General features: G+C 35.6%; 1 protein-coding gene across 2 annotated transcripts in view; it reads left to right on the forward strand.

The window, feature by feature from the left end:
• VPS50 (VPS50 subunit of EARP/GARPII complex) overlaps positions 1-21,209 on the forward strand; it is a 120,057-nt gene that overhangs the window by 64,098 nt on the left and 34,750 nt on the right. The window contains exons 15-20 of one of the 2 annotated variants that reach the window (XM_059712325.1): positions 4,031-4,125; positions 4,482-4,580; positions 8,704-8,794; positions 11,308-11,484; positions 14,935-15,053; positions 17,822-17,928. In XM_059712325.1, the coding sequence (XP_059568308.1) occupies positions 4,031-4,125; positions 4,482-4,580; positions 8,704-8,794; positions 11,308-11,484; positions 14,935-15,053; positions 17,822-17,928 (688 nt within the window). Of the gene's footprint in view, positions 1-4,030; positions 4,126-4,481; positions 4,581-8,703; positions 8,795-11,307; positions 11,485-14,934; positions 15,054-17,821; positions 17,929-21,209 lie in introns of those variants that run through there. The other variant, XR_009454742.1, reaches the window with a different exon arrangement.

Below are 21,209 nucleotides of genomic sequence, written 5' to 3' on the forward strand. Positions count from 1 at the left end.
TTTGTTAAAGTTTGTTATTTCATAGATAAAAATGTATAATTTTTAAAAAATTTTTATTTCTTTGAAGCTTAGAAGACTGTAGAGCTGGTCTCTTAAAGTATATTTTTTAGTTTCCTAATGAGGCTGATTTTTAGTTTGACAATCTTTTGCAGGATTTCTTTTGAAAAATTATTTAGGCAAATACAGGGTGGGGCAAATGTAGGCTTACAGTTATGAGTGCATAAAATAGAGCTTATTCTAGTATTATTATTTATTATTGTATTATTTTTAACAACTTAGACCTACTTTTGCCCCACTCTATATAAACTCAAACATAAATTTTCTCAAGAATCACAAAGCAGCTATAATTTAGTGCTCTTCCAACTTTTGATAAATTTACATTGGATATGCTATTTGAATTTTTAATTTATTATTTAAAGTATACTCATATGATAGTTCTAAGAGCTTCAAATTCTGTATTTTCCCAGAGTCAAATATGAGTTGTTTTTTTATTTAGTGTCCTAATAGACTCTAATTATACTTATTTGAAATTGTAGAATTTATAGATTTTCTGGTAGTTGATTGTACTTTGAGATATTGACCTGGCATTTAACATAGCCAGTTTCCGTTCAGTCAGGCAACCTGATGTCATTCCTGATATAGAAAAATCTATTAATATATAGTTTCTAAAGCTATTCTTATTTAAACATTTGGCCAGTTTTATAAAAGTCATCATGCTTTTGAGTATAGGTTATTGTGTTATAGGTTTCAAGCTTTAGAATGTCTTCATATCCCATCACTCTGAAGTTCCTTTTGCATCACTAGCCCCAATTCTCAAATAGTTCTAGAACAGGACTTTGCATACTTTAGGAATTCATTGAGTATTTTTTAAATTGAAGTCACAAGACTCAATGCAATTGAAAAAAAGCAAAAGCTCTGAAAAACAAATTTTAAAACATATTTAGCAGGCAAAATCTGACCTGAATTGAATTACTTTGGTGGAACCTGACCAGTATTATCATTAAGCTTTTTATATTATTTATTTATCCCATTAGAGCAGTGGTTCTCAACCTTCTGGCCCTTTAAATACAGTTCCTCATGTTGTGACCCAACCATAAAATTATTTTCGTTGCTACTTCATAACTGTAATGTTGCTACTGTTATGAATCATAATGTAAATATCTGATATGCAGGATGGTCTTAGGCGACCCCTGTGAAAGGGTCGTTCGACCACAAAGGGGTCGCGACCCACAGGTTGAGAACCGCTGCATTAGAGTGAACATTCATATGTTGTGGGAATATTAATGTGTTTTATATTGGTATACTATCCAGACCCCACACGGGGTGTTATATAATATATGCTATACATATCATAATACATTTCTAACTTCTGAAATCCCAAATTGTAAAGCACAAGTGGTCATGTGACAATTTGTAGACATTCATCATAAATATATTATAGAGATAATGATAAATGATTGAAAAACATAAGAAGATTAACCTGGGACTCCTTGGGGGGATGTCAGAGAGCCAGTTTCAGCCCAATCTGCATAGGCCAGGCTGAAGGACCCACTGGTGCATGAATCCCTGCACCAGGCAGGTTTCAGCACAATCCCAGCAGGCCAGGCTGAGGGACCCCACCGGTGCATGAATCCGGGCCTCTAGTACAGCAGTTGCCAATTGGTGGTCTGCGGACCAATGGTGGTCCATGAGGTTCGAAAGGTTGGCAACTGCTGCTCTCGTATGCATATAAGATCTTTGGTTAACCTCTTCCCACCCTCCCCCTTTCCCCCTTCCCTCTGAGATTCATCAGTCTGTTCCATGTGTCCATGCCTGTGGTTTTTGCTCCTGTGTTGAGTGTCTGTGCCCTTGTGGTCAGTGCACATCATAACTGTCAGCCAGTCAGCTGGTCACTTAGGCTTTTATATATATAGACTAGAGGCCCCGTGCACAAAAATTTGTGCACGGGGCGGGGGGGAAGGGGGGGGTCCTCCAGCCCAGCCTGTGCCCTCTCGCAGTCTGGGACCCCTCGGGAGATAACGACCTGCTGGCTTAGGCAAGAAATGAGTAATCCTTTGTATATACTTTATTTGTTTTCACTTATAGTTTCAATATGCAGATAGTTAAGATTTTTAAGAGTTCCAACTATTGACCTCTGTTTTTTGTGATTTATGTTACATTTATTCTTAAAGTGTTGTTTCCTTTGTAAAGCTTAGATAAATATTCATCTGGTAATTATAAATATATTTATCTAAACTTTGGATTATTTGCAATATCCCAATACCTAGAATACTTAATAGGTACTCAGATTATATTTTTCCTTTATTGTATTAATTTTTAATCCTTCTAAAACATCCGAAACATTTATTTAATACATTTCATATTTCTTTTGATATAAAGAGAGGACGGTTCCCTCTCAGACACCCAATCTAGTTAGTTTTTTCCTTTGCTACTTGCTGGATAATCTTTTTCTTCCCTCTTTATTTGTTACTATTCTTTGCAGCAGGGTACAGGGAAAAAAGGAGACTTTGAAGGCAGATAGACCTGAATTCAAATCTTAGCTTTGTCATTCACTTAAGTTTCTCCTCTTAGGAGGATAATATATGCTTGCTCAACAGTGCTGTCCTAGGATTAACAATTATGCATATGTAAGGTTCTAATCATAATGATTGAAACAATGTAAATAATCAGAACAGTGAATTTTACTGCTGTTTATTAAGCTCTAGTGTATATATTAGCACTATTTCTTTTTTTTTTTTAAATATATTTTATTGATTTTTTACAGAGAGGAAGGGAGAGGAATAGAGAGTTAGAAACATCGATGAGAGAGAAACATCAATCAGCTGCCTCTTGCACGCCCCCTACTGGGGATGTGCCCGCAACCCAGGCACATGCCCTTGACCTGAATCGAACCTGGGACCGTTGAGTCCGCAGGCCGACGCTCTATCCACTGAGCCAAACCAGTTAGGGCATATTAGCACTATTTCTGAGTTATTTGTTCTATTACATTGATTTCTCTGTATATTGTTAGCATTCTTTTAAAAAAGTTTTTAATATATTTAATACAGGAATTCAGATAGTACAAGTCCTCTAACATTGCTCATAACTTTCACTCCATCTTTTCAAAGTTTATTTTTTTAAAAGCAGTTATTGCCTGTTTATTATTTCCAGTGAATTTTAGAATATTTGGAAGACAAGTTTTGATGTAGATTTGAATTAGAATTTTATTGAGCCTCTACATTAATTTGGACAAATTGACATCTTAACATTATTTAGTCACCGTCCTATTCCTTGACTTTTCAATAAATTTCAAATTTATTGAAATAAATTTCTCACTAGAGTGCTAGTTTTTCTTATAGGTATGATATTTATTATTAAAGTTATTTCTAAGTATATTTTAATATCTATTTTAAATGGAATCTCCACTTCAAATTATTATAGCAGGTATACATGAAAACTATCAAATTTTTATATATTGTATATAATCACTTCAATAGTTGTCTTATTCATTCTAATAATTTTTGAATAGATTATTTTGGGGTTTCTAGCCTATAAATAATGATGATTTTTAATATTCTGTATGAGGATATAATTCTTATCTTGCATGTGCAGATGTATGTAAAATAGTGATGATCATTACTATCTTATTATATCTTATGTTTATGGGATTGTCTCTGTGATATCACCCTAAGGTCTAGATCAGTGATGGCGAACCTCTTGAGCTCGGCATGTCAGCATTTTGAAAAACCCTAACTTAACTCTGGTGCCGTGTCACATATAGAAATTTTTTGATATTTGCAAACATAGTAAAACAAAGATTTATATTTTTGATATTTATTTTATATATTTAAATGCCATTTAACAAAGAAAAATCAACCAAAAAAATGAGTTCGTGTGTCACCGGTTCGCCATCACTGGTCTAGATATATATTCTTTATCAATTAAGTATGTATTCCTGTCTCATTTTAATGTATAACTATAGAATAAATAGTTCGAAAAACTTATTTTCAATATTGTGCATTTACTTGAAAACATTTCTTTTTTTTTACAGGATGTTCAGCTAAAAGTAAAGACCTACTTGCTTGGAACTGATTTGTCTATATTCAAATATGATGACTTCATATTTGTTTTGGATATAATCAGCAGGTAGTGTTTGAGATCTTGTCTTATTCTTTGATTCATTCAACCATGATAATTAAAGAAATCATAATTATCAAAGAAATCACGATTTCAGTGAGTTATCATGTATAACTTCTTCAGGGGAATGAAGATAATTGAGCTTTCATAATTTATTTTCTTCTGGGTTTGTATGTGAATCTGTTTAAATATTTCTACCCTTTGGATGTTTATAAACCATAATGTTTTTGTGATCTTTAGAATTTCTTCAAACATCCAAATTTCATTATTTGTTACCTTTGAAAAGACAATCTGGACTTCTTTTTTTTTTTTTTACTATAATCAGGATGTTGATGAAATTTATATAAATCTTCTTATCCAACTAGGTTGATGCAAGTTGGAGAAGAATTTTGTGGTAGCAAATCTGAAGTTTTGCAAGAGTCTATTAGAAAGCAAAGTGTCAATTATTTTAAGAACTACCACAGGTAAGAACTTTAATAAAATATGAACAGCCTTATTTAGGTATTGAGGGTACTTAGTCTGTTTCTAATTAAACTTTTAACATTAATTGGTTTAAAACAATTACTTTTGAATTTGAAAGAATATGTATGTGCTTTATAGCTCTTTTTAGATGGTTCAGGATTTTTTTTACCAAAACTCCTATAAAATATCTCATTACTTATTCATTGTCAGTTTTAATATAATCTTTGTCTTGAGAGTCTCAAAATATTGAGCTAATTATTGAGCTGATTTCTGTATGGGTGAAAGATGATCATTGCATCAGGGTTCACCAGAAGATTTGGCCACTGTGCTTTGCCTGACTGACTATATGTGTGAGCTAGCAAGAAAGTTAAACCAGTAGAGGCAGCACTCAGTGAGGGTGCTTTAAAGCATCTGCCTTTTGGAAGTAAGAAGGCTTCTAGAGAAGAGGGCACAATATTCAGAGTGTAGCTGCAAAGTGAAGATTATCTACTACATTACTTTGCAAAACAATCACTACTAACTTTACAGAGGGTGATTAGGAATGGCTTTGGGAAGGGAGGAAGATGGGAAATAATGTTCATATGGCAATGTGATTGTATACTTAAAACAGCATTAAATGAGAGAGCTAACATAGAGTGTGTCCCCAAAAAATTTATACGCAGTGTTTATTAAAATACATTTCATTTTCAAAATTGAGCTATTAGCTGTTAAAGTGTGTATATATTTTTGGGGGGCATTCTGTATATTAGATCTTGGTAGTAGCTGGACTCTGTGCTGTGTCCCTTACATACATTTTATTGTTTCAATTGAGTTCAGTCTTACTTTTTATTCTGTACTAGTAGCCCGGTGCACAAAAATTTGTGCACTGGGGGGGGGGGGGGGGGGACCCTTCAGTTATTAAACATTTATTGGCACAACACTGACCAAATTGGTGGTGGTGGTGGTGGTCTTGTCAGAATGTGTTATATCATGCAGATGAAAATCTATTTAAACAGATTTGATGTAGATATTTTCAAAGATGGAAGAATTGTCCCTGTCAACTATTTTAGTTGATTCATATCTTCACTAACTGTCATCATTGCAAAGTTTTCAGTCCCCATATGGATTACTGGCTATAATAGGTCATGCGTTGCCCTGTCCTTTGTAGCCTTTGTTACCTTAACTCTAGTTTTCCATTTATATGTTTCAGTACCAACCTTACCGGCTTAGAAATGTAAGCTTTTAACACTGCTCTCTCTGTTCCGTATCCTTCCGATGAAAAGTGGAATTGGGTTGCAGCACAGGAGAGAAATCAGAAGGGGAATATTGAAGTAATGACTGTAGTAGGAGAAGAGGGAACCTATTTCCCTGGCCACAGGCGCTGGCGCCCTGGACCACAGGGCTGGCAGCTTCTCTGGGTGGCTGCATCCTGGGACCTCGGGCGGGCGGCTTGTCCGTCTCCTGGGCTGCAGCCAGCTGTAGGTGCTGGCGCCTGGACCAAAGGTGGGCGGCTTCTTCTTCTTCTGTGCTTCCAGGGAGGGCAGTCAGTTATGTGTATATGTGTGTGCATGCAAACGTAGGCATGTACACGTGTGTATGTGGAAATCTGCTGGGCAAGTCAAAACCATAGAAGAGTTGCCCCCTATCTCTTGAATCTTCCAGAGATATCCCCCACTTTTTTATTCTATCACTAATGGAGTGTCAGTATTTGTAGCCAGCCAGCCAGTGACTCTCTCAGTGTCTATTTCTGACATATTCTTTCCCTGTCTGCCTTCCAATCCCTAATCATATTTCCACCTGGATTCATCATTTTTACTCCCAATATGCTGTATAGAGAAGGAGTCAGGATGCTGTCTTCCCATGAATAGTACTCAGTAACAAACCAATTTCATTTTAGTTGGGCAATGCCCCTACCCACCCTTCAAATCTCTTCCACCATGCATTTCTGTTTCCCTTTTTGTTTGATTGTTCTGCTGCTCCTTCTCCTCACCCCACCACCCTTGTATCATAATGTAAAATTCTTTTACCATGTCAAGAAATTATTAAAAATACAGGTACTTTTCCGATCACCGGCAGGGGGCCGGGCAAAGGCGGCCCCGGTTCTCTGATCATGGGCTGGGGGGTATGGCAAAGGAGGCCCCCCAGGGGGCCTGGGTTTCCGATCACCGTCAGCAGCTGGCGGCTTCTTCCGTCCTTCCCCTTTCGCCTCCCAGCATTGCGCCTACGTATGCAAATTAACTGCCATCTTTGTTGGCAGTTAATTTGCATATCACCCTGATTAGCCAATGGGAAGCATAGCGAAGGTATGGTTAATTACCATGTTTGTCTATTGTTAGATAGGATTTTTACTTTTTAAAGTTCAGTTTTGATTTTATTGTTATTTGGTGCAGGGAGAGTCAGGATTTGAAATTCTGCTTTCTCTCTTTGTTTGAAGTCAACATCTGATCACAGTTGTATTTGCCATTTAGAAGAGAGATTATGAGACATTAAACCATTGATATATTAATTATTAAGTATGTTTAAGTACAAGTGTTCTCTGTTAATTGTAAACTTAAATATTTGTTTTGAAAGAAAATAAATTTAATGAGGAGAATGTTTAAATATAAAAGTTTTAATTGGTTAAGCCCAGGAAAACAGTGTTAAAGGAACATGAAACCCTAACACTGCCTTTATTATAAATTTCTTTTTTTGTCAAAACTTAAGTCCTGCTAAAATAGAAGGCCTGGCTTGTACACATTGCACATTGCTGTGCAAAAGAAGAGTGTCTTTTTAATCATACATAGAAGAGGACAGAGAACTCTGAGGTAGCCAGGAGCCGTACTGACTCTGTTAGAACTAAGGCATTCCAGATGTCCATTTCCAAACAATTGGTTTATATCCAGCAGGCAACTGGAGACCTTTTCGTGTTCTTGGTACTGACTGCAAGCTGCGTGCAGTGGAAAAACTGACTTTTTTAATGGTCTCCTTTCATTATTCTACTTTACTTATTGTCAAAAAGACATACACACATACAGGAGAAAGTAATGTGAAGACAGAGGCAGATTGTAATGTTGTGGCCATAAACCAAGTAATGGTGGCAACCACCATAAGCTGGAAGGGGCAAAGGGAATAGATTTTTCCCTACTCTAGAGATCATGTAGCCCTGCTGACATCTTGATTTCAAACCTCTGGCCTCCAGAACTGTGAGAGATTAAGTTTCTATTGTTTTAGGTCACCTAATTTAAGGTAATTTGTTACAGCCATTGGAAACCAATGAAGAGTGGAATTGCTGGGTCATATGATAACTCTATGTTTAACATTTTGAGGAACTGCCACACTTTTCCAAAGTGGCTACACTGTTTTACATTTCCAGAAGTACTGTATAAGGATTCTAATTTCTCCAAAACCTTGCTAACACTTGTCTGTCTCTTTGATTATAGCTATCCTGTGGGTATGAAGTGGTATCTCATTGTCTTTTGGATTTACTTTTCCCTAATGAGTGACAATGTTTAGCATTTTGTTATGTACTTATTTGTCATTTGTATATCTTTGTTGTTGAAATGGTGTTCAGAGCCTTTGCCTATTTTTTAATGGCATTTTTTTTTATTGTTGAATTGTAAGACTTGTAAATTTTTATAGTTTTAGTTCTTACATTAGGTCTCTGGTCCATTTTAATTAATTTTTATATATGGTGTGAGGTATGGGCACCATCACTTCAGCATGATTATGGTCTATGCTGTTTAGTATAAAGCATTTATTAGTATTTATGATTTCATGAATTCTGTAAATTATTTCCCCGTGTTTTGTGGGTTATTTTTTTGGCACTGATATATGATTAGCTGAGGATATTTTAAGTACATGATTTAGTGAGTAGCTTTTGGTTTAGTCCCTTAATAAAAATGTCATTTTCTGTATATTATTATTTTTGTGATATAGTAAAAATATTCAAAATTAAGTAAATAATTTAGTAAGTATAAGAGTTTTTTTCTTTTAAGGTTGATAACATTAACAAAATAAATGTGTTATGTTGGTCTGAATGGGTTCTCAAAGTTGATTATGATCATGATGATCTTCTATAATTGTTTATATTTTATTTCATTTTTTAATTCTTGTGTATAGTATACTTCTTACTTTTGGGAGTTTTTTTTGTTGTTGTTGTTTTTTAAGAACACGGCTTGATGAACTGAGAATGTTTCTAGAGAATGAGACCTGGGAACTTTGTCCCGTTAAGTCAAATTTCAGCATTTTGCAACTTCATGTAAGTGTTTCTTAAAAACAAATAAATCTGTCTTTTATTTAGTCATCCTTAAAAAAAAACCAACACAAATATGTGAGAGCATGTACAAAATAAATTAAAGAATAGTGTCTTTTCTTCCATAAAAGTGATTAATAGCAAGCCTCTTTTATAAGAGGGATCCTTTTTGGATGTCAAACTCTATTTTTACAAGTTCAGTTTACTGACTTCAAGAATGCTCTTTTGCTTAAGAAGAGTCACAATTAAAATAATTTTTTTCTTATGATTCCATAAAAATCAACTTTACCTAATTTCACAGAAATTTAAACAGTTATATTTTGATGGTCATTAATGAAAATGCTTATATTTACAGAATTTTTGTCATTTCTTCAAAGGACTACTAGGTTCTTAATTTATGCTGCAACTCATAAATTTGCCTCTATTGAGGAAATACCTCAGAAATAAAAGAGGCAAATATAAAAACCACTCTTAACTATTCTTTATTAGTTAATTGATCCCGGAATCCTTATAGAATTTGTAATCTGTGGAAGTATCTTTAAGTGATCTGATTTTTCCCTTGGTTGAAACACATTGTAGATAAATATTCCTTTTGTGATAGATTTTGTACTACAAATACCAAATGTCAAGATACTGTGTATAAATTTAGAAAGTCTAGTGCATTTAGTTTTTGCCTTTGGAAGAAATGGCTTTCTAGAATCAATTTTCTTATTCTGGATAAATGTAAAGAATACGTACTAACAGTTTTTTTATAGGGATAATCTTTATGCTCATGTTGTATAATAGCTTACTTGTTATCCAGTTCTATCATATTGCTTTCCTAATGTAGAAATATTAAATAACTGAAACATGTTGATTAATAACTGCTTTCAAATACAAGAAAATTAACATTAATTTAAAAATTATTTTAGAATTCATATATTACGTTGATTCCTTAACATTATTTAAAATTTTAACATTGATTTTAGAATGTCTATTTAAATAATTTTGTTTGAATTTGTGTTTAACCAGTACACACACACTTGGTATAGTTATAAGACAACTTATTTTACAAGGTACATTGAAACATGTCCATCTAAGTGAGCATTACCTTCTTTAAGTAGTTAGTTACCTTGAAGTTTCAGTTATGCAAGATGAACAAGTTTTAGAGATCAACTACAAGATTTCGCCTATAGTTAACAATACTTTTTGGGCACTTATATTTTTTTTTAACAGGATAGGTCTCATGTTAAGTGTTCTAACCACAAAAAAACGTGGTTATCTTGAAACAGGGATTCTTATAGACTTGTGTGGTTTTTTAAATTGTCTCTTAATTTATAGTCACTTCTTGTTTAGAATTACAAAAATAATGGCATGATTTTTAAGCAGTATAATTAATCTGATTTAATATGTATTTGCAATTTTAAAAGACAATAAACATCATTTGAAACTTAAGCCAATGTAATTTTTAGAAGATTATCATTGAATATGAAAAAATTTAAATTTAGGATTAATACTAAAAATTAAAAGGTAAAAGAAAAATATATAGTACACTTTTATTAAAAATAATCAAACCAATAGTTTTGCAATTCAGAGGAACTTTAGGATTATGCAATATCTTCCTCTGATTAGCTGCATGATTTTCAACTTTGCACTGGATCTCTCCAGACTGTCTCAGTTTCCTTATCTGGAAAATGCATGATTTAGACTGGGAGCTACAACTCTTTAGCATTTGTGATTCTCTCATTCTAGGTAACCCTCTTATTGTATAGATGGGAAAATTGAGGCACACAGAAGCCAGGTGACATTCCCAACATTATATAGGAAGTTAATGGAATGGAATGGGCTAATGGCAAGCTAGGACCATAAGATTTATCATCTGATGACCTCACATGTGTGTTTGTGCTATCTGCTTTTTGGCATATGAAGAAAGATAAATGAAAATTTATAGACGGGGATGGTATGGAGATGGAAGAGGGCATGAAGGGATAAATGGTGTTGAAAAAATAAAGTTAATTTAAATTTAATTTAATTTTTAAAAAAAGGAAGTTTATAGACAACATTATAACAAAGATATATCTACATGCTTTGTTTTTGATGACTTTGTATAGAGCATCTTAAATGGTACAATAAGTATGCAAGGTGTTTAACTTAATAATTAATTTTAACAAAAACTATTGATTAAAACCATATCCTATTAATGCTTTTGCTGCTATGTTAAAATTTTTAGAGTTATCATTCAAATTTAAATTATTTTTTAAAATTTCCTGTGCAGTTACATAAAGTAAGCCAAAAGTAGCTTAATGCAGATAACACTGTTGTAAGTGATACTAGCAACTGAATTTGTCTTTAGGAAAACCGTTGACTAATGTAATTCTGAGTTTGTGCTTTGAGACAACTTGTAGGATTTAAAAGAGAACAATCTAAAGAATCAGAATTAATTCCCTCCTCCCCCAACTCTACATTTACAATGATGGAATGTTTATGTTTTTGAATTTTATTGTTTCTAAAAGATATATGGCTCCTTTTCTAATGTCTAGGAATTTAAATTCATGGAACAGTCTCGTTCCCCATCAGTTTCACCTAGTAAGCAGCCAGCTTCAACATCTTCAAAAACAGAGACCTTGTTTGAGCAGTACTGTAGTGTTGGGAATCCATTTGAAATCCATGCAAACCACAATGATGAAGAAACAGAAGATGTCCTGGCTTCTAACGGGGTAGGTGGTGTTTTTAAAACATATTGGGGAACATTAAGTGAGGTTTTCTTTTTGAAGAGTATTCTACCCATTAAACAAGGTAATTGGCTAGATTTACTTACCCATTCACCACCCATATCCCTACCTATCTATATACTACTTCTGTTCCTGTGATACTACTTGTACAGGTAATGGTTTTACAGTATGCTTTCTTGACCTTGTCCTTTTGAATGATAACATTTGCCTATGTGTTTACTTTGTGTTCTTATTAGACTACTTTATGTTCCTACCAGATTATTAGTGGAGTAGGAGTATAGGTTCTTTATTGCACACTAGAGGCCCGGTGCACGAATTCATGTACCAGTGGGGTCCCTCAGCCTGGCCTGCGGGATCAGGCTGAAACCAGCTCTCCAACATCCCCCAAGGGGTACCGGATTGCAGGCCAGGCTGAGGGACCCCACCCGTGAACGATAGGGACCAGGAGAGATGCAGGAGGGCTCCAGGCATGTCTGGCCCATCTCACTCAGTCCCGATCGGCCAGACCCCAGCAGCAAGCTAACCTACCATTCGGGGCGTCTGCACCCTGGTGGTCAGTGCTTGTCATAGCAAGCAGTTGAGCAGCCTTAGCATTCATTAGCATATTATGCTTTGATTGGTTCAACGGATGACCAGACACTTAGCATATTAGGATTTTATTATATAGGATTTATCTGATTTGTTGGACACATGGATGCATGAGGAAATAGATCTTCTGTACTTTTTTCTCAACTCCACTCTTGGGCAACTAAGAGTGTCATTTTGTTCTATGTCCTTTTCCTGATAGAGGATAATGTCTTACCTGGCAGGATTGTTTTTGGGTTTGGAAGTATGATGTTTTAATAACACTTTGAGCAGCTCAAAAAAACAATATAGAGTAGAGGTAGTGTGAGATTATGGAAAGTGTTTGAAGGCAAACTTTCTACCAGCTCTGTGGCCCTTCACTCTCAGTTTCTCCATAATTACAATGGGGGAATTCTTACTTCATAGTAACCTACAGGATGTTTTCACAATGTTTCATTTAGATGGGTCCTTCTGATATTCATAATTTCCAGAGGAAAACAGTATGACTTTTTTTTTTTAATATATTTTACTGATTTTTTACAGGGAGGAAGGGAGAGGGATAAAGAGTTAGAAACATGGATGAGAGAGAAACATCGATCAGCCTCCTCCTGCACACCTCCCACTGGGGATGTGCCCGCAACCAAGGCACATGCCCTTGACCAGAATTGAATCTGGGACCTTTTAGTCCACAGGCCGACGCTCTATCTACTGAGCCAAACCGGTTAGGGTAACAGTATGACTTTTATTTTAGGTTTGATGAAGCTGAAATTGAAAACTCTTCAAATTTGATAAAAATTTGTTGAGTTATGCATATTTTAGTTTTGGCATTTCCTTTGGTGTTTAGTGAAGATGTAATTTTAAAAAAAATATTGCCATCAAAGTGTACCATTATCACTTTTTATCATGAAGTAGAAGTTATTTTATAGTAACTCACATTTAAAATGACAATTTATTGATTTTTTGTGTAAATTTGCCTTGGTAAAGTAGACTAAACTGAAAGGATTTAAAAGTCACGCCAATATTTTTGAAATAATATCCCTTTGTATTGCTAATTTTTTTCAATTTAAATCTCACATGGCATTTGATTCTCATTGTTTGTGGCACTTGTGTTTTTTAGAGTCACCATGAACCCTGAATTAGCAAATACAGAACCACTGCTCCTATGGGAAATATGGGATTAGGTACCTGTGAGCCTCTAGTCATAACATTTTCATTAACTGATCATTTTATGTATTGTTGTTTATGTGTGTTTTTGCTTAAAGACACCTAATTTAATATATGCTGTTAATTCATTAACATTGAACTCATGGCCAACAGCACTGTAACTCATGCCTGAATGAAGTTTATCTAACACAAGTGTTTTTGCAGTAAGGCACACTACAGTTCTCTTGCACTTAGGAACACTAGGTAACACTTATTTAGTATTATGCGGGGGACCATTCTAAGCAGTAGAATCATCAGAAAAAAGTGCAAAACTTTTTAAAAATGTGGCACTAATTAGACTATGAAAAGGACACTTGTTTACAGCAGGAGAGCTAATGCAAGAAGAAAGAGTGACACTTTGTTTGCCCTCAGTTGGGAATGTATATGTTGAGTAACCCCCAAATTTCTCCACTCTGACAATATCCATGAATGACCATGAAAGTATCATGAAGAATTATTGTTGGGATTACAAATAAATTTTAATGAGTAGGAAAATTTGCAAATATAGAATCCTTGAAACTGAGGATCTGTTTTACCGTGGAATCATGAAGCCCTGTCGTTATAACCAGGAGAGTTTGTGTAGAACACCTTCCTGAATGTCATCAGGACTACTCATGTACAAGTAGTGGAGTGTACCTGTCATGCTCGTCTATAGTTATTAATATTGATCTAATCTTTGAGGTATAGCGTTAAGTCCTTGAGAGTCAGGATTCACTCTTAACATGGCCTGTCATAATGCTTTAGAGACTCAGAAAACAATTGGTGAATTAAGTTAACTTCTTCTTATGTCCTCATTATACTGATCTCCTGAACTGGCAAATAGGGAGAAACCTTTTAATAGAATTGTTTTGAAAATTCAATGCGATAATTCATGAAAGCACTTGGCAGAGTATTTGGTTAAAACTTAATAAATGTTAGCCATTATTTATTCATATTACTCACAATATTTGATGATGAGGATGAGGATGAGGAGGAGGAGGAGGAGGAGGAGGAGGAGGAGGAGGATGATACCATTGCTTCCTTTGCTGTGCATGGACTCTACTCCTCTCCTATGCTGGCACAGGGCAATAGTGCCATAAAGATGGGAAACTGTTAGGAGAGTACCTTTCTTTAAAAAATCCACCATTTTTGTTCTTCGTCTCAGTATTCCCTAGTTGCTAAGCCTAATTTTTAAAGTTGCCTTTGGAAGTAAATCATTCATCATAATGAGATAGAACATTAGCATGTGTGTTGTGCGTGTTTATTAAGCTGCATTAACATGTCCAGTGTGCCAGAAAGTATACTCAACCTCTTTACAATGAGTTAGCAAGTTAGAACTTGTGATGAAACCACTTGGAAGAAGAGATTACTTTTAAAAATCACGTGAACATTTTGTTTTCTCCAAAGGCCTAGCAGGATGTTTATTTTCTTTATGTACATACTTGATTTTTTTCATATTTACAAGCTTTAGTAGGTAAAATGTTTGAATTTTATTTATTTTTTGAGCTGGTTAAGGTAGGATGATGAAGAAGAAAGTAGAATTATTTTTGATGGTAAAATGAAGCTAAGTTATTAAGAACTTTATTCTATAACTACTTCTTATAAATTTGGATACTTTTATTGTGTTAAAACACTCCAATGAAGGTTGGCTTTTCATTCTCATTTTTGAATATTCTGTGTTTTCTTCAGTATGAATCTGATGAACAGGAAAAAAGCGCGTATCAGGAGTATGACAGTGACAGTGATGTTCCGGAGGAACTAAAACGCGATTATGTGGATGAGCAGACAGGCGACGCTCCTGTGAAAAGGTACAGTTGCTCTCAGGTTGAATGGTATTTTGCATTTTATGTTGCACATTCAACACATAGGATTTCCTTTAAAGGGTAAGAAAAAACAAAAATTGAAAATTTATGTTGATTATAATATGTCACAGAAGTTAATATGTTTTTAAAATGATTTTCAAAAGGCTAAAAATGTAGTTTTTTTTCTTTAATATTGGACATAATCAACAAGCTCTTAATTTAGAGATCAATGGTATTTGCAGAAAAAAAACAAACCTTCGATTTATACGATCAATGCTGCCTTTGGAGGCAATTTATGCTTCACACAGATCAGAAAACCTCCGGGAGAAAAGTAGTCTTTTTCTTGTTTTGGTCTGTGGAGTTTCTGCCTCAGTCTATTAAATATAAAAAGTCTCCATCTATCTTTCCATGTCATTTATGTTCACTGTTTGAGTCTTCTGTTAGCCTCCCTTTTTGTACTTAAATTTTGCTTTATGATAAATTGTCCTCTTTAAAAACTTGAAGAATTAAATAATATTTTTTGTCACTTTCTCCCAATTAAGTGGGCCTAATTCTGATATGTAAGTGAATTAATTTCATGACCATCAAGCATTTAATAACCACATATATACTTTATTTTAAATGACAGGTTTAAGTATACCCTTCTCTACATTTTACCCCCAGAGTACCTGGTTATATTTAGTTGATTTGAAATATCTCTCCTCAAAAGTGAGCAAGTCATGTAGTTGTGAATATTTTAATTGGGAAAATTTGTTTCCATTGGTTTTCACATATGTGTAATATTTAAATAATCTACATTTATGATCTATTATGAACTGAATGCATGTTGCATATGAACTATTCTGTTGCATGTTTGGGGTATATTGTATCCAGAAGGAAAGCTCTAATTAAATTGAAATGAACAAGTAAGATAGATAGTGTCTGCCAGTATATGTGTATATACTTGCATTTTTGGTAGGGTTATGCAGCCTCCTACACTATCCTAACTTATGCCTGAGAAGTATAAATAATGTGAACTACTAACTGCAGTCAGTCAGTTAACAGTTACTATCAATTCCAACTACTAAGTGTCTCTTAAATTTATCAGAATTCGTTGTGTTTCACTGTGCCTCCTAGTTCATGCAGAAATCACCTCTGTGCCAGATTATTGAAGCAGTCCCCTTATCTTGGCTCCCAGTCTCCAATCTTGCCACCTTTCTAATCCATTCTTGGATACAAATTTAGATTTTTTTTTCTTATATACAAATTTTATCATGTCCTTTACCTGGTTAAAATTTTAATGGCTCACCCTCTGCATGCAACATAAGGTTCATACTTACTAGGCTTTATTGCTTTTGGTGATCTGGCCATTATGTAACTCCTTTCTTGTCACTTCGTCTGCCCACTTATTTTCTACTAGAGGCCCGGTGCATGAAATTTGTGCATGGGGGGGAGGGCGGTGTCCCTCAGCCCAGCCTGAACCCTCTCCAATCTGGGACCCCTTGGGGGATATCTGACTCCCTGTGGGATCAGGCCTAAACTGGCAGTAGGACATCCCTCTCACAATCCAGGACTGTTGGCTCCCAGCTGCGCGTCTGCTGCCTGATTGCCCCTAACCGCTTCTGGCTGCCGGCCTGGTCACCCCCTAATGACTCCCCTGCCGGCCTGATCGCCCCTAACTGCCCTCCCTGCTGGCCTGGTCCCTCCTAACTGCCTTCCCCTGCAGGCCCGGTCACCCCTAACTACCCTCCCCTGCCAGCCTGATCACCCCTAACTGCCCTCCCCTGCTGGCCCGGTCACCCCAAACTGCCCTCTCCTGCAGGCCTGGTCCCCCTGATGGCCTGATCGCCCATAACTGCCCTCCCCTGCCAGCCATCTTGTGGCTGTGGGTGCTGCCATTTTTGAGGGTGGAGCAGTCAATTAGCATATTTTCTTATTGGCTGTGGGTGCTGCCATCTTTGTGATGGTGTGAAGGTCAATTAGCATATTCCCTCTTTGTTAGATAGGATGCTAGTCTTGTGAAATCTGTGTACTTCTCTGAGCATGCTCTGGTCTCTCTTACCTTTGACCTTAGTACAGTGATGGCGAACTTATGACACGTGTGTCAGAGGTGATACGCGAACTCATTTTTTGGTTGATTTTTCTTTGTTAAATGGCATTTAAATATGTAAAATAAATGTCAAAAATATAAGTCTTTGTTTTACTATGGTTGCAAATATCAAAAAATTTCTGTATGTGACATGGCACCAGAGTTAAGTTCGGGTTTTTCAAAATGCTGACATGCTGAGCTCAAAAGGTTCACCATCACTGCCTTAGTACATGTTATCCCCCCTTTTTTTTGTACTTGCCATATGACTTCTACTTTAAATCTAGACTCCACCTCCCAACCCCAGACTCGACTATCATATCTTATACTTACTTCAGATTGTAAGGAGGGTATTTTTTTCATATTTACATATCTGAAATCAGGATGCTAGGTACATTTGGATGTGTAATTTCCCTAGAACATCTCCTTTTAAAAGAGACATAGCTTCTATGTGGTTGGTAATTAATGTCTTAGAATCAAAGAAGTACATTATAGTACTTTATTATTTTGCTTACTAATTTATTTTCCCCTCTGGACTTTAAGTTCTGTAAGGAGGAAGTTAATAATCTCTACAAGTTTATTCCCACCTGATACATGGTAAGATTTTCAATAACTAGTTAGTGAATAAAGGATAGATCCTAAGCTGGATAACTTACTGACTTACCACTTGACAACCCTAATTGCAACTCTTTTGTTTCTCTATATTAAGCATTTCTCGAGAAACCCTCAAGAGCAGGAAGAAATCAGATTATAGTCTAAATAAAGTAAATGCACCCATCTTAACGAATACAACACTGAATGTAATAAGACTTGTTGGTAAGTAGCAACACTTTTTAAAGAAAATTATTATAGCAGTTACATTAGTCTGCTTTTGTTACCAAATGATTTTTACTTGCCTTTTTAAAAGTTTGAATTGTTTACGTATTTATTTTATATTGTTGACAGTATTACAGATGTCTCCCATTTTCACCCTCTGTTCCTCTCCACCCAGTCCCTGCCCCACCCCAGGCCTTTACCACACTGTCTGTGTCCATGGGCTATGCATATTTTCGTGTCCACTGCAGTGAAGGATTTATGATGATCATATGTCAATGTTTTCTTAATTGTTCCCAATAGTGTAAATTAATATTATTGTTAGTTTTTCTTGTTTCAGTTAGCTATTTAGTATTTGTGTCTCCACATTTTCTAAAATACCTCAATTAATTGAAATGTAATGAAAAATTCTCTATGTGAGGTAGAGGTACATATAGGAGGATGATAGTTCCAGTTTTACATTGATACAATATTTTTTACTTAATTGTTCCATTGATCTTCACCATCTTCCAGTCAGATAGGCAGAGTGAAATGTGATTCTCGGGCATTTTCAGACACAGTGTTGTATAAGCTAAATATTCTCACCATAGGAAGTATAGTCCTGATTACAGATAAGACCTTTATTGATAATTGTGTATAAAGAAATGCTATATTTAAAATACTTGGTTTTGAAGATGATGTGAATTTTTTCAATGTCAGTATTTAAACATTTTATATGCTATTTCAGTCTTCAAATTTCACAAATTGGTCTGCACTTTTGACAAATAAGTTATAGAGATGTCTTCTAAAATTAAGTCATCTATACTAGTGAGGAATTTTAGTGGTTTTCTATAAAATTCATTGTATTCCTTTTATGGAGTTGAAAACTTCCTATTGCCTAGTTTGATTATACTTAGCACTGCTAAAATGGTCTGTGTTCTTGAAGATAATTTCTACATTTCATTAATGAGTAGGATCAAGTAGACAGAATGGTTTTTAGAAGTCCCACTTCCTTTAGGGAAAATAGGGGAAAAGTAATAATGAATTGAGAGGAAAAGAAAAGGTATATATTTTCATGACAAAGAAAAATGACAGATTCTAAAAAGCTGTTTTATGGATGATTATTGCCAGGGAAATTAGCTTTTCTTCTTTATCAAAGAGAGCTAACCAAATATAGAGTCATGAGGTACTCTCTAGGATATATGGAATCAGAATTGGAAGGGTTCTGAGAGGTTGTCTATTATGAATTCCCATAAAATAAGGATTTCTTTCTATAATGCCTCTAATATGTAGTGGCCATCTAGCCTTGGTTTTATGTCTCACAGTAACTGGAAACCTATCATTTTGCAAGACTACTCATTCTACTCCTGGTTTAATTCATTGAAATCTCTTCCTTAGGATAAAACCAAAATATCTCTCTCTGTAATTTTGTTTTCTTAATGCTGTCTCTAAAAGCAAAAAGCGTAAGTCTATATTTTTTCTCCTACTTTTCCATGTGGTCACTTTTCATATGTGTGGTGGTAGTTATACTGTTCTTTCCTTTTTTTATGCCCTCCTCTCCAGTCCATTCTTCAGGATCAATGTGCTCGATTCCCTTACATGGTCCGTGCTGATACAGATATTCCAAAATTCTTGTCATCCTCCTGAGCCTCCTGGACTCACTAGTTCTCAGTGTCTGAACACGCGGCTTGAGATGCAGTTTAATTAAGGCAGCTTTTGCTTAGTTATGTTGAAGTAACTAACCATCCTAACACCCGTGGATTTCAACCAGAAGGTTTAAGTTGGCTCCTAAACATCTTAGTTCTGCTCCTTGTGTGTCTACGTTCTGAGATGTGGGCTAAGAGAATAACACCAATCTGAAATGGAGAGAAGAGCAAGAGCTGAACCATGTTATGGGGGAAATAATATAATCAAATGCATTTAAGTGGTTGTTTATATATATATTTTTTTTAACTTTCCTAGTTCAAAATGACTATGGGGCGTCACGTTTTTTACTATAAAAGACGTATTCAGTAGAGTCAAATAAAATATAAGTCTAAAACAAAATTGAGGAGGGGAAAAATCATGTTTCACTTAGTGAAATGCAAACAACAACTGCAAATCCTCAGTTCTTGGTAGGTGTACGGAAATGAAGAAGGAGCACATTCTGCTATTCTCGTTATCTAAGAAAAGGGTAACGTGATGATAGAAATGTGCTGCGGGGATTAAATTTAAAAGGCAGTAATGACCAGTTCTTATGTAAGGATTGCTGATCAACATAGTGGACACTGTTTTCTGACAGTGGATTTATAGAAACAGAAAAACTGTGTTCCTCTGTGCCTTTGGTATGTCAGCCCTGGAGAGCAGAGCAATCCTGAATAAAACTTGACTCGTGAACTGAGAACCTGACCATTGCAATTCCAGCCTTCTCCACCACCAGAACTTTTACTGGAGTTGCAATTAGAAAATGCCTTGTATGGTCATTTAACTTTCATTTCTTCCCATTTAGGGCTGCCACTAGGTGCTGCCATTATTTCCCTAGTAGATTTTTATGTCTGCCATTTTCTCTGTCCCTGGGATGTCTTTATCTCAGCTTGTACATATTCATAAAACAGAATTTTAAGGGAATCACTCACTAAGGGGTCTCTGACTAGTAAATGCACTATTCTACCCCCTGTAGTTATTGCACAAGGTGCTTAAAGATTATAAACTGGCAAAGGTAATATCTCTTTACAAAGTCAGAAGTACAGTTGTGTAAATAAGATAGATTAATTTTTGGTGCTGGGAAGATGAGAGAACTAATTACAGTTGGGAGACACATTTTGAACATTAAAGGCATATTCGAAAGGTCCTTTTCAATGAGTATTTATTTGGCAGATAATTAAGAGAGATTAAACAAAAGAGTGTTAACGGGGCTTCCCAGCCCCAGGTGGTACCTAATTCTGTTAGAAAAGCTCAGGGAGTGTTTCCCAAGTACCGAGGACAATTCCAAAAGCCTGACAGTTTCTTGCTGACAGAAGCTGAGCAATTTTAGGGAATCTGGCATCTCTGAAATAGCCGTGGTATTCAAGGTCTGTGTCCTGGAGGCAGCTCTCACCGGACCGGGGACAATAGGACTGAGTGGCAGGAGATAGGTTGCCAAAATCCATGCTTGTAAAAACTACATACCTTACAACAAAATTATTACTTTAGCAGCTGGGAAAAATGCACACCAGCACACGCACCAGGATTTAACCAGAATGTGTACATCTGCGGAATTTTGAGGCATAGTGTGGCCGAAGTGTGTGTATGGCGGAGAGGACACAGAAAGAGGAGGGAAGAGATCC

This window comes from Myotis daubentonii, chromosome 10 (genome assembly GCF_963259705.1).
Source record: "Myotis daubentonii chromosome 10, mMyoDau2.1, whole genome shotgun sequence".
NCBI classification, from domain to species: domain Eukaryota; kingdom Metazoa; phylum Chordata; class Mammalia; order Chiroptera; family Vespertilionidae; genus Myotis; species Myotis daubentonii.